At 44.1% G+C, this 17,100-nt stretch overlaps 1 protein-coding gene across 1 annotated transcript in view; it reads left to right on the top strand.

The window, feature by feature from the left end:
- The first annotated feature begins 3,764 nt into the window (after positions 1–3,764).
- Positions 3,765–17,100, top strand: part of LOC138786863 (zinc finger protein 665-like) — a 171,550-nt gene continuing 158,214 nt past the window's right edge. Inside the window, exons 1-3 of the mRNA XM_069963931.1 lie at positions 3,765–3,816; positions 12,478–12,887; positions 13,503–13,611. Of these exons, the coding sequence (XP_069820032.1) occupies positions 13,509–13,611 (103 nt within the window). The 5' untranslated portion in view covers positions 3,765–3,816; positions 12,478–12,887; positions 13,503–13,508. The remainder of the gene's footprint in view (positions 3,817–12,477; positions 12,888–13,502; positions 13,612–17,100) is intronic.

The following is a 17,100-nucleotide window of genomic DNA, read 5'->3' on the forward strand; positions in this document are numbered from 1 at the left end:
TAAAATCTATTCCAAGACACTTTTTGAAGGAACATGCAAGTGATCATAGAGGTTTGAGAGTGATGGGCATTGACCGCATCAACATGGGCATCAGAGGAGGAGACGTTACCAAACGCCTATTGCAAATAGAGAGCAAATGGATGACCATGCTTAAAACGGTGCAACCACGGGGTCTCAATGAAAGATATTCCTTCTCATGTTTCCTATAACTTTTATTCATTCTTTTTTGTTTTTTCCCTATGATCTATGTCCAGAATAGATAATACACCTCCAGTAGCGTAAGCTGATTATCAAAATTGTCACATGATCATGTTGCTGCCTCCATTTTTTATGGTTTTAACATATATAGATAAATGTTTGTGAATTTTTGACCTGCTATATGGGGGTTCCAGGGGTGGAACGTTATAGACCTTAGATTAGGGCCATTTGTATGTGTTGATATAAAGCCTGTATCTATAGCATATTGGCGATTGGATTGGGATGGTTCATATACATTCTTACTTATTACCAGATTGGGACCATACATATCATTAGACATTTTATGTTTGTCTATGGGACATTTTTAATGTGTGGCATATACATCTACATATAAATTTTCATGCACTAACACTATGCATTATTTTTCACGATTTACACTTCACATTTATTGTTGTGGATGTACACAACATTAGCACCATCACTTCCTTTACACTTCACACACATTTATATATTTTTATTATGTACACACATGATCACATATATAATTACACATTGGTATATCTCTCTTTTCTAATTATCTTATTACTTGTCACTTTTATTCTCAGCACTGGCACTTTATGTTTGCACTTGAGCACTGGCACTTTTATGTCTGCATGGCACACCAACACTGCATGTGTTTGAAATAATTTTTACACTATCACGATTTGATTTTTGATTTTTATTTTAACATGGTTATGAATTTGGTCTCAGTTATATTGCATGTATATATTATTATTATAAATGAAATTGTTATGACAATGATGTAATATTACTACTATGGCACTGTACCATATGGTATCACCAATAATTTCTCTTTTTTAGTGTTGGTCCCATTCCTATTCTGCCGTATGGCCGTATAATATGTGCCCTTAACTGTTCCCTTAGTTAATATGGCTGCTGGACTGTGAGCGGTGCGGTGCGCATGCGCGTGGCGGCGGCCGGCGCCGACGGCGCTCACGTGGCGGATGGCGTCATCACGCTTGACGTCACGTCCGGCGTCTTCGGCGTGGACTGCCGCACAGGATGTTATGGCGCTCCCGTACCGCCAGGTAACAAACAGCTCCAGGTGTTAATCTTATCCAGCCAACCACCATACAGGGACGGATATTTAAGACCCCTGGACCCCCACCTCATTACTCCCTGACGAAGCAGTGCGAAACGGCGTTGGAGTGTGAGGTGGGTGACCAGTGGACTGGGACATGTAGTACCTATGGGTATTGGTAATCAGCATCCTGATTTGGTTTTACACATATGCATTATTCCGAGCAGCGTACTGTAGCAGCAAAGCACTGGCACTTTACCTTTTGCACCTTATGCTGTAAGAATGTTTACATATGTCTTATATTAGTATTTATGTGGATGTATTGTCACTGTCATAACTAGTCCCAGCAATCTGGTCCCCCGCCTCCCCAGGTCTTGTTTTTAATGTTGCATGTGTGTTTTTCTCTGTATACTATTTAATAAAGTGAATTATGGCATTTGGAATCATTCAGTCCTGATTGAATTTTTTGGGGGGTTTCCCTTATCTTTTTCTTGGTGTTGCATGTTTTACAGTAGATTAGGGGACATTTTATGTAACGCATTGAATAGTTTGGTTGATCCTATGATATAGGTGTTTTCATATACAAAGCAGGTATCAACATAACACCTGTGTGCTGGACAAGCACTGGCGTCACAACAATAACACTACTGGCCGAGTACCATAGAAGTAAATTGGTGCCAATAATAATGTGGTGGCCGCTCGTGTGTGAGCGACACTGCCGGTCACTTGCCAGATGGTGAGGTGTGATGCCAGGTTTATGGTGGTTGGCAGAGATGTAGCCGGACCCTAAGTTGTTATGTCGTGACGCCAGTGCTGGTTGGGCACACCGGTATGGTGGCACACCTGCTTTTAGTTTAGAGGGCCGGATACACCTTCTTCCTCTGGTCAGTGACCTGCCGGGCTGTTGCGGGGTCCCTTGGGTTATTATCACAGTGGTCCGGATTGGAACAGTGACCAACCCGGACTATCGGCCCTGCCACCCACAGAAAGGGGAAATGTCCCAAGGAGTGTGCGAATGTTGTGTTGGTGCTTAGTGAAGAATCACAGAGTCTCTCTACCATAAATACAATCTGTTTACTCCGAGAAGATTTACATTGACTCAGAATGTTTAGACTTAATATCACACTTGATAGTTCAGGATCCAGATCTGTAGTGAGAGTGTATCGTGGTACAGACGTGCTGACTGGGTGGTATGCTGAGAGGTAGTAAGAAGAATCAGAAGAGCAGAGAGGAGGATGTTGTGAGAGTCCCAACCTAAGTAGTACTGTGCTCTGCCGGGATGTTGGAGGTGGAGAAGAGAATACCGAAAAGAATACTTGTGCCCGTGCATTGATTCTTGTCGGAATGAACCACCTATTGTCTTTCCAGTGTCAGGGGACCCGTCCTAGAGGGTGACACAAGCTCCAGACTTTGTTACCTGGGATAAGCGGAATGCTGAGGGTTCCCTGCTGACACCAGAACTGCGCGATAGAGTTCATAGGCTTCTAGCAACTTTCCTCTATCCAGATCAGTTCCTAGCTTTGGCTTTGTGGATACTGTCCTGCACTGTAACTCTCCTTGTCCACAGCGTGGGTTGAGATGATCTCTGACTTTTCCTCAGGCTTAACACTGCATAGTGCTGTGTAGAGTTACTTGAGGAGAAACAGTTAACTTCATGTGCCTGAGTCTAAGCCTAGACTGCACACTAAGACTGGGGACCTGGCAGAGGGCCAGGGCCCAAAAGACCCCTGTAGAGAGCGTTCTAGCTTGCGTCTTTCCTCTACAACGTCCAACCATAAAGAACCAACTACACTTCCTCTTCCCACGTGATATCCTATCTACAGCCCCTGTAAGGTGTGCTGTGAATGGGTGGAGAGTGCATAGAGAAGAAATAAAGAGAGATATGATAGGATAGAAGAGGAAAAGACTCTCATTGGTCTACACATCCATGTGACGCATAAACACATAAAAACCCTTACAAGACTACAGCTGTGCAGCAACTAAGTACATATACTGAGGATAGCGACATCTTGTGGTGAAACTTTAACACTACTACATCACCACTGACTAACACAAAGTATAAGCTTTTGCGAAGGGTGTAACCAATAGCAACACCCGTGGTGGGACACCACACATGTCTGTGCCAGTCCAGCACTCTGGAGAGATGAGCTGCAGCATAGTACTGATAGAGGTTAGGAGCTCCCACCCCTCCGCTTGTTTCAGGACGGTGATGTATACTTTTCCTTACTATATACGCTATATAACGCTTAGAATGAACCAGTGCTACCATTACCCCATTCTGTAAGTATATAAATATATCTAATGTGGAGCAGATAGAGAACGGCCAGGTACGGCCTGAGTACTGCGCACAGCACATGTACATTACACACATACAGCTTAGAGAATGGAGGGGGGAGGAGGGGGCAGATCAGGAATACATGGGGGGGGGGGGGCGGAAGGTTCTGGATAGAAGTTACTGTGTATAGTGCAGCACACAGCTGAGTGGTGAGAAATACAGAGGAAGAAGGGAACACACTCCGGATCTGACACTGTGCTCTGTGAGTAATAGCTGTATATGCAATGAGGCCAAATAGGTCTCTATGTTAGATTTATTTGTTGTTAGTCTAGTGGTTGTGGGTGATAGTAGTATAGCTGACACATAGCACTGTATAGTATATTGGGGGTAGTAGTAGTAGTATAGCTGACACATAGCACGGTATAATATATTGGGGGTAGTAGTAGTAGTATAGCTGACACACAGCACTGTATAGTATATTGGGGGTAGTAGTAGTAGTATAGCTGACACATAGCACTGTATAGTATATTGGGGGTAGTAGTAGTAGTAGTATAGGTGACACATAGCACTGTATAGTATATTGGGGGTAGTAGTAGTAGTAGTATAGGTGACACATAGCACTGTATAGTATATTGGGGGTAGTAGTAGTATAGCTGACACATAGCACTGTATAGTATATTGGGGGTAGTAGTAGTATAGCTGACACATAGCACTGTATAGTATATTAAGGGTAGTAGTAGTAGTAGTATAGCTGACACATAGCACTGTATAGTATATTGGGGGTAGTAGTAGTAGTATAGCTGACACATAGCACTGTATAGTATATTGGGGGTAGTAGTAGTAGTATAGCTGACACATAGCACTGTATAGTATATTGGGGGTAGTAGTAGTAGTATGGCTGACACATAGCACTGTATAGTATATTGGGGTAGTAGTAGCAGTATAGCTGACACATAGCACTGTATAGTATATTGGGGGTAGTAGTAGTAGTATAGCTGACACATAGCACTGTATAGTATATTGGGGTAGTAGTAGTAGTATAGCTGACACATAGCACTGTATAGTATATTGGGGGTAGTAGTAGTAGTAGTATAGCTGACACATAGCACTGTATAGTATATTGGGGGTAGTAGTAGTATAGCTGACACAAAGCACTGTATAGTATATTGGGGGTAGTAGTAGTAGTAGTATAGCTGACACATAGCACTGTATAGTATATTAGGGGTAGTAGTAGTATAGCTGACACATAGCACTGTATAGTATATTGGGGTAGTAGTAGTATAGCTGACACACAGCACTGTATAGTATATTGGGGGTAGTAGTAGTATAGCTGACACACAGCACTGTATAGTATATTGGGAATAGTAGTAGTAGTATGGCTGACACATAGCACTGTATAGTATATTGGGGGTAGTAGTAGTAGTAGTAAAGCTGACACATAGCACTGTATAGTATATTGGGGGTAGTAGTAGTATAGCTGACACATAGCACTGTATAGTATATTGGGGGTAGTAGTAGTAGTATAGCTGACATAGCACTGTATAGTATATTGGGGGTAGTAGTAGTAGTATAGCTGACACATAGCACTGTATAGTATATTGGGGGTAGTAGTAGTAGTATAGCTGACACATAGCACTGTATAGTATATTGGGGGTAGTAGTAGTAGTATAGCTGACACATAGCACTGTATAGTATATTGGGGGTAGTAGTAGTATAGCTGACACATAGCACTGTATAGTATATTGGGGGTAGTAGTAGTAGTATAGCTGACACATAGCACTGTATAGTATATTGGGGGTAGTAGTAGTATAGCTGACACATAGCACTGTATAGTATATTGGGGGTAGTAGTAGTAGTAGTAGTATAGCTGACACATAGCACTGTATAATATATTGGGGGTAGTAGTAGTATAGCTGACACATAGCACTGTATAGTATATTGGGGGTAGTAGTAGTAGTAGTAGTAGTATAGCTGACACATAGTACTGTATAGTATATTGGGGGTAGTAGTAGTAGTAGTAGTATAGCTGACACATAGCACTGTATAATATATTGGGGGTAGTAGTAGTATAGCTGACACATAGCACTGTATAGTATATTGGGGGTAGTAGTAGTAGTAGTATAGCTGACACATAGCACTGTATAGTATATTGGGGGTAGTAGTAGTAGTAAAGCTGACACATAGCACTGTATAGTATATTGGGAGTAGTAGTAGTAGTAGTATAGCTGACACATAGCACTGTATAGTATATTGGGGGTAGTAGTAGTAGTATAGCTGACACATAGCACTGTATAGTATATTGGGGGTAGTAGTAGCAGTATAGCTGACACATAGCACTGTATAGTATATTGGGGGTAGTAGTAGCAGTATAGCTGACACATAGCACTGTATAGTATATTGGGGGTAGTAGTAGCAGTATAGCTGACACATAGCACTGTATAGTATATTGGGGTAGTAGTAGTAGTATAGCTGACACATAGCACTGTATAGTATATTGGGGGGTAGTAGTAGTATAGCTGACACATAGCACTGTATAGTATATTGGGGGTAGTAGTAGTAGTAGTATAGCTGACACATAGCACTGTATAGTATATTGGTGGTAGTAGTAGTAGTATAGCTGACACATAGCACTGTATAGTATATTGGGGTAGTAGTAGTAGTATAGCTGACACATAGCACTGTATAGTATATTGGGGGTAGTAGTAGTAGTATAGCTGACACATAGCACTGTATAGTATATTGGGGGTAGTAGTAGTAGTAGTATAGCTGACACATAGCACTGTATAGGATATTGGGGGTAGTAGTAGTAGTAGTATAGCTGACACATAGCACTGTATAGTACATTAGGGGTAGTAGTAGTAGTATAGCTGACACATAGCACTGTATAGTATATTGGGGGTAGTAGTAGTATAGCTGACACATAGCACTGTATAGTATATTGGGGTAGTAGTAGTAGTAGTATAGCTGACACATAGCACTGTATAGTATATTGGGGGTAGTAGTAGTAGTATAGCTGACACATAGCACTGTATAGTATATTGGGGGTAGTAGTAGTAGTATAGCTGACACATAGCACTGTATAGTATATTGGGGGTAGTAGTAGTAGTATAGCTGACACATAGCACTGTATAGTATATTGGGGTAGTAGTAGTAGTATAGCTGACACATAGCACTGTATAGTATATTGGGGGTAGTAGTAGTAATATAGCTGACACCTAGCACTGTATAGTATATTGGGGGTAGTAGTAGTAGTATAGCTGACACATAGCACTGTATAGTACATTAGGGGTAGTAGTAGTATAGCTGACACATAGCACTGTATAGTATATTGGGGGTAGTAGTAGTAGTAGTATGGCTGACACATAGCACTGTATAGTATATTGGGGGTAGTAGTAGTATAGCTGACACATAGCACTGTATAGTATATTGGGGGTAGTAGTAGTAGTAGTAGTAGTAGTATAGCTGACACATAGCACTGTATAGTATATTGGGGGTAGTAGTAGTATAGCTGACACATAGCACTGTATAGTATATTGGGGGTAGTAGTAGTATAGCTGACACATAGCACTGTATAGTATATTGGGGGTAGTAGTAGTAGTAGTATAGCTGACACATAGCACTGTATAGTATATTGGGGGTAGTAGTAGTAGTAGTATAGCTGACACATAGCACTGTATAGTATATTGGGGGTAGTAGTAGTAGTATAGCTGACACATAGCACTGTATAGTATATTGGGGGTAGTAGTAGTAGTAGTATAGCTGACACATAGCACTGTATAATATATTGGGGGTAGTAGTAGTAGTATAGCTGACACATAGCACTGTATAGTATATTGGGGGTAGTAGTAGTAGTAGTATAGCTGACACATAGCACTGTATAGTATGTTGGGGGTAGTAGTAGTAGTATAGCTGACACATAGCACTGTATAGTATATTGGGGGTAGTAGTAGTAGTAGTAGTATAGCTGACACATATCACTGTATAGTATATTGGGGGTAGTAGTAGTAGTATAGCTGACACATAGCACTGTATAGTATATTGGGGGTAGTAGTAGTATAGCTGACACATAGCACTGTATAGTATATTTGGGGTAGTAGTAGTATGGCTGACACATAGCACTGTATAGTATATTGGGGGTAGTAGTAGTATAGCTGACACATAGCACTGTATAGTATATTGGGGGTAGTAGTAGTATAGCTGACACATAGCACTGTATAGTATATTGGGGGTAGTAGTAGTAGTATAGCTGACACATAGCACTGTATAGTATATTGGGGGTAGTAGTAGTAGTATAGCTGACACATAGCACTGTATAGTATATTGGGGGTAGTAGTAGTAGTATAGCTGACACATAGCACTGTATAGGATATTGGGGGTAGTAGTAGTAGTATAGCTGACACATAGCACTGTATAGTATATTGGGGGTAGTAGTAGTAGTATAGCTGACACATAGCACTGTATAGTATATTGGGGGTAGTAGTAGTAGTATAGCTGACATAGCACTGTATAGTATATTGGGGGTAGTAGTAGTAGTAGTATAGCTGACACATAGCACTGTATAGTATATTGGGGGTAGTAGTAGTAGTATAGCTGACACATAGCACTGTATAGTATATTGGGGGTAGTAGTAGTATAGCTGACACATAGCACTGTATAGTATATTGGGGGTAGTAGTAGTATAGCTGACACATAGCACTGTATAGTATATTGGGGGTAGTAGTAGTAGTATAGCTGACACATAGCACTGTATAGTATATTGGGGGTAGTAGTAGTATAGCTGACACATAGCACTGTATAGTACATTGGGGGTAGTAGTAGTAGTAGTATAGCTGACACATAGCACTGTATAGTATATTGGGGGTAGTAGTAGTAGTAGTATAGCTGACACATAGCACTGTATAGTATATTGGGGGTAGTAGTAGTAGTAGTATAGCTGACACATAGCACTGTATAGTATATTGGGAGTAGTAGTAGTAGTAGTATAGCTGACACATAGCACTGTATAGTCTATTGGGGGTAGTAGTAGCAGCTGTATACTGGTATAGTCTATTGGGGGTAGTAGTAGCTGTATACTGGTATAGTATGTTGGGGGTAGTAGTAGCTGTATACTAGTATAGTCTGTTGGGGGTAGTAGTAGCTGTATACTGGTATAGTCTATTGGGGTAGTAGTAGCTGAATACTGGTATAGTCTATTGGGGTAGTAGTAGCTGTATACTGGTATAGTCTGTTGGGGGTAGTAGTAGCTGTATACTGTTATAGTCTATTGGGGGTAGTAGTAGCTGTATACTGGTATAGTCTGTTGGGGTAGTAGTAGCTGTATACTGGTATAGTCTATTGGGGGTAGTAGTAGCTGTATACTGGTATAGTCTGTTGGGGGTAATAGTAGCTGAATACTGGTATAGTCTATTGGGGGTAGTAGTAGCTGTATACTGGTATAGTCTGTTGGAGGTAGTAGTAGCTGTATAATGGTATAGTCTATTGGGGGGTAGTAGTAGCTGTATACTGGTATAGTCTGTTGGGGGTAGTAGTAGCTGTATACTGGTATAGTCTATTGGGGGTAGTAGTATCTGTATACTGGTATAGTCTGTTGGGGGTAGTAGTAGCTGTATACTGGTATAGTCTATTGGGGGTAGTAGTAGCTGTATACTGGTATAGTCTATTGGGGGTAGTAGTAGCTGTATACTGGTATAGTCTGTTGGGGGTAGTAGTAGCTGTATACTGGTATAGTCTATTGGGGTAGTAGTAGCTGTATACTGGTATAGTCTGTTGGGGGTAGTAGTAGCTGTATACTGGTATAGTCTATTGGGGGTAGTAGTAGCTGTATACTGGTATAGTCTATTGGGGGTAGTAGTAGCTGTATACTGGTATAGTCTGTTGGAGGTAGTAGTAGCTGTATACTGGTATAGTCTATTGGGGGTAGTAGTAGCTGTATACTGGTATAGTCTGTTGGGGGGTAGTAGTAGCTGTATACTGGTATAGTCTGTTGGGGGTAGTAGTAGCTGTATACTGGTATAGTCTATTGGGGCTAGTAGTAGCTGTATACTGGTATAGTCTATTGGGGGTAGTAGTAGCTGTATACTGGTATTGTCTGTTGGGGGTAGTAGTAGCTGTATAATGGTATAGTCTATTGGGGGGTAGTAGTAGCTGTATACTGGTATAGTCTGTTGGGGGTAGTAGTAGCTGTATACTGGTATAGTCTATTGGGGGTAGTAGTATCTGTATACTGGTATAGTCTGTTGGGGGTAGTAGTAGCTGTATACTGGTATAGTCTATTGGGGGTAGTAGTAGCTGTATACTGGTATAGTCTGTTGGAGGTAGTAGTAGCTGTATAATGGTATAGTCTATTGGGGGGTAGTAGTAGCTGTATACTGGTATAGTCTGTTGGGGGTAGTAGTAGCTGTATACTGGTATAGTCTATTGGGGGTAGTAGTATCTGTATACTGGTATAGTCTGTTGGGGGTAGTAGTAGCTGTATACTGGTATAGTCTATTGGGGGTAGTAGTAGCTGTATACTGGTATAGTCTATTGGGGGTAGTAGTAGCTGTATACTGGTATAGTCTGTTGGGGGTAGTAGTAGCTGTATACTGGTATAGTCTATTGGGGTAGTAGTAGCTGTATACTGGTATAGTCTGTTGGGGGTAGTAGTAGCTGTATACTGGTATAGTCTATTGGGGGTAGTAGTAGCTGTATACTGGTATAGTCTATTGGGGGTAGTAGTAGCTGTATACTGGTATAGTCTGTTGGAGGTAGTAGTAGCTGTATACTGGTATAGTCTATTGGGGGTAGTAGTAGCTGTATACTGGTATAGTCTGTTGGGGGGTAGTAGTAGCTGTATACTGGTATAGTCTGTTGGGGGTAGTAGTAGCTGTATACTGGTATAGTCTATTGGGGCTAGTAGTAGCTGTATACTGGTATAGTCTATTGGGGGTAGTAGTAGCTGTATACTGGTATTGTCTGTTGGGGGTAGTAGCAGGTATATACTGGTATAGTCTATTGGGGTAGTAGTAGCTGTATACTGGTATAGTCTAATGGGGGTAGTAGTAGCTGTATACTGGTATAGTCTGTTGGGGGTAGTAGTAGCTGTATACTGGTATTGTCTATTGGGGGTAATAGTAGCTGTATACTGTTATAGTCTATTGGGGCTAGTAGTAGCTGTATACTGGTATAGTCTAATGGGGCTAGTAGTAGCTGTATACTAGTATAGTCTGTTGGGGGTAGTAGTATCTGTATACTGGTATAGTCTGTTGGGGGTAGTAGTAGCTGTATACTGGTATTTTCTGTTGGGGGTAGTAGCAGCTGTATACTGGTATTGTCTGTTGGGGGTAGTAGTAGCTGTATACTGGTATAGTCTGTTGGGGGTAGTAGTAGCTGTATACTGGTATAGTCTATTGGGGCTAGTAGTAGCTGTATACTAGTATAGTCTGTTGGGGATAGTAGTAGCTGTATACTGGTATTGTCTGTTGGGGGTAGTAGCAACTGTATACTGGTATTGTCTGTTGGGGGTAGTAGTAGCTGTATACTGGTATAGTCTGTTGGGGGTAGTAGTAGCTGTATACTGGTATAGTCTGTTGGGGGTAGTAGTAGCTGTATACTGTTATAGTCTATTGGTGGTAGTAGTAGCTGTATACTGGTATAGTCTGTTGGGGGTAGTAGTAGCTGTATACTGGTATAGTCTGTTGGGGGTAGTAGTAGCTGTATACTGGTATAGTCTGTTGGGGGTAGTAGTAGCTGTATACTGTTATAGTCTATTGGTGGTAGTAGTAGCTGTATACTGGTATAGTCTGTTGGGGGTAATAGTAGCTGTATACTGGTATAATCTGTTGGGGGTAGTAGTAGCTGTATACTGGTATAGTCGGAGGCAGTAGATAGTTTACATATTTGGCCTGAGCAGTCATTGTCTCTGTCCTTGCCGTTATCTATTGGCGAGGACTCCCAGACCTTGAAGTAAAGCAAAGAGCATGAGAGAACAAATTATCCTAACCATAAAACACAGTAATAGAGCGGGGAGAGGGGGGAGGGGGGTATAGCTGCCTGCAGAGCGTTACACAAAGCACGAATACATTTTTAAAAAAAATATTTATAAAATATTGCGTGGTGTTCCCCCACGGGTGTTTCCATTGTATACACCCTTCGTAAAAGCCTGTACTTATTGTACTATTGTCCTATCAGCTCTATCTTTACTTCTTCTATTGCAATCTTCACCCACTCACAGCGCACTTTAATTACACTGAGGAAGGAAGTCACATGGGTGGAGGAAGTGAAAAGGTCTTTCGTATTGGACATTGTAGACGAAGGACGCAAGCTAGACAGCTCTCTACAGTGACCCTCCCTGGGCCCTGGCCCTCTGCCAGGTCCCCTACTCGGGTCAGTCGTAGTCAGATCCCCGAATGGGTAGGAGACAAGACGCAGCTCACACTTTCTTCTTAGTAACGCTACACAACACTCTGCAGTGTTAAACCCTTTTCAAGAGAGGACAAGTCAGAGACAACCTCAACCCACACCGTGGACTAGGAGAGTAACAGACCAGGACAGTATCCACAGACAGCAGTAAGCTAGGAACTGATCCAGATAGAGCAAAGTTGCGATAAGACTAGGAACTCTATCTGTCAGCAGGAAATCCTCAGCATTTTGCTCATTCCAGGTAACAAGGTCTGGGCCCTGTGTCACCCTCTAGGACGGGTCCCGCAAATCCAGTGGGCATTAGGTGGTGCGAAGACTCAAAGGTCAAAACACAGGCACAGGGATTCTCTTCTTCTTATTCTTCTAAGTATTCTTCTACCTCATCCTCCAACATTCCGGCAGAGCACAGTACTACTTGAACTGATGAGATACTGTGGCTGGCACTACCAGATTGTTCACATTGGGTTCGTGAAAAAATATTGCAGGGAATGGAATGTGTATTATTATTTTGTGGTGTCTGTAGAAGCACGAATCACGTGTGAAACAGCTGTCACGCCCTTCACAATCACGCCGGAGCTGGCGTCCTCGTACCTGACTGAATGAACGGTTTTAAAGAAATGAAATAAAGGCTATATTTTATTGGTGAGTGCCTTCGTATTTTTCTTTTTTCTATGACACAGTACTACTTGGGTTGAGATTCTCACAACATCCTCCTCTCTGCTACTCTGCTTCTTGTATCTCTCAGCACGCTACTCAGTCAGCACGACTGTACCCTCCAGTATATTCCTAATGCAGATCTGGTTGCTGTATTGTCAAGTGTCTATGGATTTGATAAGGATGCACCTCATAGTGCTGCCACACTGACTGTCTGCTCCGAATTACAAGTTATATATAAGTGTATAGTGCGCAGTAACCACACTAACACACTGATGGGTAAGGTGGATCTCCTACATTCAGTATATATACATCCTGGGGGCGGGTGTTCTTCTACTAAGGCTCGTGTCAGTACTTCATTGGCCTAGGTACAAAAAGAGTTACTTGCATGGCACTAGTATTACTTACATAAGCTTTACAGAATGGAATATCTCTCTGTGCTTAGAAGGTCAGCGCCATATTGTAATGGCTTCATCTGTGTATGGAGACGTGGTACGGACCGGAACTCCCAGTATCAGGTTTCATTATGATGCCAGGAGCTCCGAAACTCTTCAAATGTTTCCCATCTGATACAGCGCGTCAGTACAGTAGCGCCAACATTTAAACAGTTCCGGAGCTCCCGGCATCACAGTGATACATGATGCCAGGAACTCTGATCTCGGTTCTGTAGCACATCCTCCTTATTTACAGACTGTGAATGGAAGGTGGGAATAAGCCCGGAGTGTTACAGCTTCATTGTTGGGACATGTATAATACTGCGGCCGCCATGTTTGTGTCTCTTACATCTATCTCACTCGGAAGCTTCTTCCCCCTCCTCTTCCCCCTCCCATCTACATAGACTTCTATGGATAGCATGTAATGTGACCCCTAAGTGATCTTGTCTTGTCTTTTAAGGTAAATATGGCGGTCTATTTGTCCATGGAGGAGTGGGAGTATGTAGAAGGACACAAGGATCAGTACAGGGATGTGATGCTGGAGGATCAGCAGCCCCTCCCATCAGCAGGTAATACACATCACTATATACACACCTGCGGCTCTCGATAAAATGGGCGGAGTGGGCACTGGGGGAAAATCTGACATTAAAGACGACTGAAATGCTGCTTGTCAGGGACACGACAACCCTGGCCGTTATGTGACAAGGGGGTGGGGAAAAGAACAAAGGGGGAAGGACAAGAGGTCGGAGAATTCTGGGAGTTCAGGAGTCAGGGTTACCTGGGTTGCACTAGCCCTGCAGGTCGATTCACCTCATGCTCTTATGCACTGCTCATAGGCCGCAACTGGAGCGTCAATCACCACCTGACGTCTTCCGCACACCCAGACACCCACGTTGCCACAAACACTCCCTGTTCGCAGGCCAGCACACACACAACTTTGCTGTGTCTGGATCCACCACCTCCTGTCATTCATGTAACCCACTAGCCGCTGCCAGACTCCCTAACACAAGGTACATACACAATACTTTGCTGCCACCGCCCTGTCTGTTATGTTACTGGAGAGAAAGGGAGCCCCAAGGTGTTCTACTCACAATTAGACACACCCACACAGTATAGTAAGCCACCCGGTCATACAACATACAGTCACACCGCACATACACTCTTCACAGAGCTAACTAGGCACAAGACAAACTATCAAACCTTTAGGTTTAATGCATAAATATGGACAGTACAGTAGTGATAAGCGAATAGTGAGATATTCGAATATTCGAAATCGTACGGATATCCCGCGAATATTCGAATATTCGATTGAATATTCGATCCCATTAAAGTCTATAGGAACAAGTATTCGATTAGTGAAAAACATCTATTTGACCATTTGGAGGGTGAAACCGGAAGCTGGGGGATTTGAACGCTTATCGAATATTCGCGGGATATTCGTACGAATATCGAATATTCGAATATCTCACTATTCGTTCGAATATCTATTAGATTGAACAGTATTCGCTCATCACTACAGTACAGTCATTCAGTGACTTTGATCTGAGGCAACACTTTCCCTTTTCCTCTCCATCTGGCCCAGACAACCATAATGATTTCTTGCAGCCACAATTCCTCTCTTCTGAACCTGCCAGACAAACATCTCAGGCTCCACACTTTTACAATAAAAACTTCCACTTTTTTTGTGTCTTGTGCAGTAAAGTCAGTAGCTATGTGGGTTGCCCTCTGTATGTAGGATCCCCTGCTGTGCCCCCATGTAGTAATAATGACCCCCTGTGCTCTTCCCCCATAGTAATAATTCCCCCTGTGCTCCCCCCATAGTAACAAGCCCCCCTGTGCTCCCCCACCCATAGTAATAAGCCCCCCTGTGCTCCCCACCCATAGTAATAAGCCCCCCTGTGCTCCCCCACCTATAGTAATAAAAAACCCTGTGCTCTTCCCCCATAGTAATTAATCCTCCTGTGCTCTTCCCCCATAGTAATAATCCCCCATGTGCTTTTCCCCCATAGTAATAATCCCCCCTGTGCTCCCCCATAGTAATAATCCCCCCTGTGCTCCCCCCATAGTAATAATCCCAGCTGTGCAGTCCCCATAGTAATAAATCCCCCTGTGCTCTTCCCCCATAGTAATAATCCCCCCTGTGTTCCCCCCATAGTAATAAGCCCCTTGTGCTCCCCCAGACAGTAATAATCCCCCCTGTTCTCCCCCCATAGTAATAATCCCCCCTGTGCTCCCCCACCCATAGTAATAAGACACCTGTAATCCCCCCATCCATAGTAATAAGACCCCTGTGCTCCTACACCCATAGTAATAAGCCCCCTGTGCTCCCCCACCCATAGTATTAAGCCCCCCTGTGCTCCCCCCATAGTAATAAGCCCCCTGTGCTCCCCCACCCATAGTAATAAGCCCCCCTGTCATCCCCCACCCATAGTAATAAGCCCCCCTGTGCTCCCCCATAGTAATAAGCCCCTTTGTGCCCCCCACCCATAGTAATAAGCCCCCCTGTGCTCCCCCACCCATAGTAGTAAGCCCCCATGTGCTCCCCCACCCATAGTAATAAGCCCCCTGTGCTCCCCACCCATAGTAATATGACCCCTGTGCTCCCCTCCAAAGTTATAAGCCCCCTGTGCCCCCCACCCATAGTAATAAGCCCCCCTGTGCCCCCCACCCATAATAATGAGCCCCCCTGTGCTTCCCCAGCCATAGTAATAAGCCCCCCTGTGCTCTGCCCATAGTAATAAGCCCCCCTGTGCTCCCCCCATAGTAGTAAGTCCCCATGTGCTCCCCCAGCCATAGTAATAAGCACCCCTGTGCCCACCCACCCATAGTAATAAGCCCCCCTCTGCTCCCCCACCAATAGTAATAAGCCCCCTGTGCTCCCCCACCCATAGTAATAAGCCCCCCTGTGTTCCCCAACCCATAGTAATAAGCCCCCCTTTGCTCCCCCCATAGTAATAAGCCCCCTGTACTCCCCCAGCCATAGTAATAAGCCCCCCTGTGCTCCCCCACCCATAGTAATAAGCCCCCTTTGCTCCCCCCATAGTAAAAAGCCCCCCTGTGCTCCCCCAGTCATAGTAATAAGCCCCCCTGTGCTCCCCCACCCATAGTAATAAGCCCCCTTTGCTCCCCCCATAGTAATAAGCCCCCCTATGCTCCCCCACCCATAGTAATAAGCCCCCCTGTGCCCACCCACCCATAGTAATAAGCCCCCCTGTGCTCCCCCACCCATAGTAATAAGCCCCCCTGTGTCCACCCACCCATAGTAATAAGCCCCCCTGTTCTCCCCACCCATAGTAATAATCCCCCCTGTGTTTCCCCATAGTAATAAGCCCCCTGTGCCCACCCACCCATAGTAATAAGCCCCCCTGTGCCCACCCACCCATAGTAATAAGCCCCTCTGTGTTCCCCAACCCATAGTAATAAGCCCCCCTTTGCTCCCCCCATAGTATTAAGCCCCCCTGTGCTCCCCCACCCATAGTAATAAGCCCCCCTGTGCCCCCCAGCCATAGTAATAATCCCCCCAGTGCTTCCCCCTATAGTAATAAGCCCCCCTTTGCTCCCCCCATAGTAGTAAGCCCCCCTGTGCTCCCCCACCCATAGTAATAAGCCCCCCTTTGCCCCCCACCCATAGTAATAATCCCCTGTGCTTCCCCCCATAGTAATAAGCCCCCCTGTGCTCCCCCAGCCATAGTAATAAGCCCCCCTGTGCTCCCCCCATATTAAAAAGACCCCTGTGCTCCCCCACCCATAGTAATAAACCCCCTGTGCCCCCCCCATAGTAATAAGCCCTCCTGTGCTCCCCCACCCATAGTAATAATCCCCCCTGTGTTCCCCCCATAGTAATAAGCCCCCCTGTGCCCACCAACCCATAGTAATAAGCCCCCCTGTGCCCACCCACCCATAGTAATAAGCCCCTCTGTGTTCCCCAGCCCATAGTAATAAGCCCCCCTTTGCTCCCTTCATAGTAATAAGCCCCCCTGTGCTCCCCCACCCATAGTAATAAGCCCCCCTGTGCCCCCCACCCATAGTAATAATCCCCCTTGTGCTTCCCCCCATAG

Source organism: Dendropsophus ebraccatus, chromosome 3 (assembly GCF_027789765.1).
Source record: "Dendropsophus ebraccatus isolate aDenEbr1 chromosome 3, aDenEbr1.pat, whole genome shotgun sequence".
Taxonomy (NCBI): domain Eukaryota; kingdom Metazoa; phylum Chordata; class Amphibia; order Anura; family Hylidae; genus Dendropsophus; species Dendropsophus ebraccatus.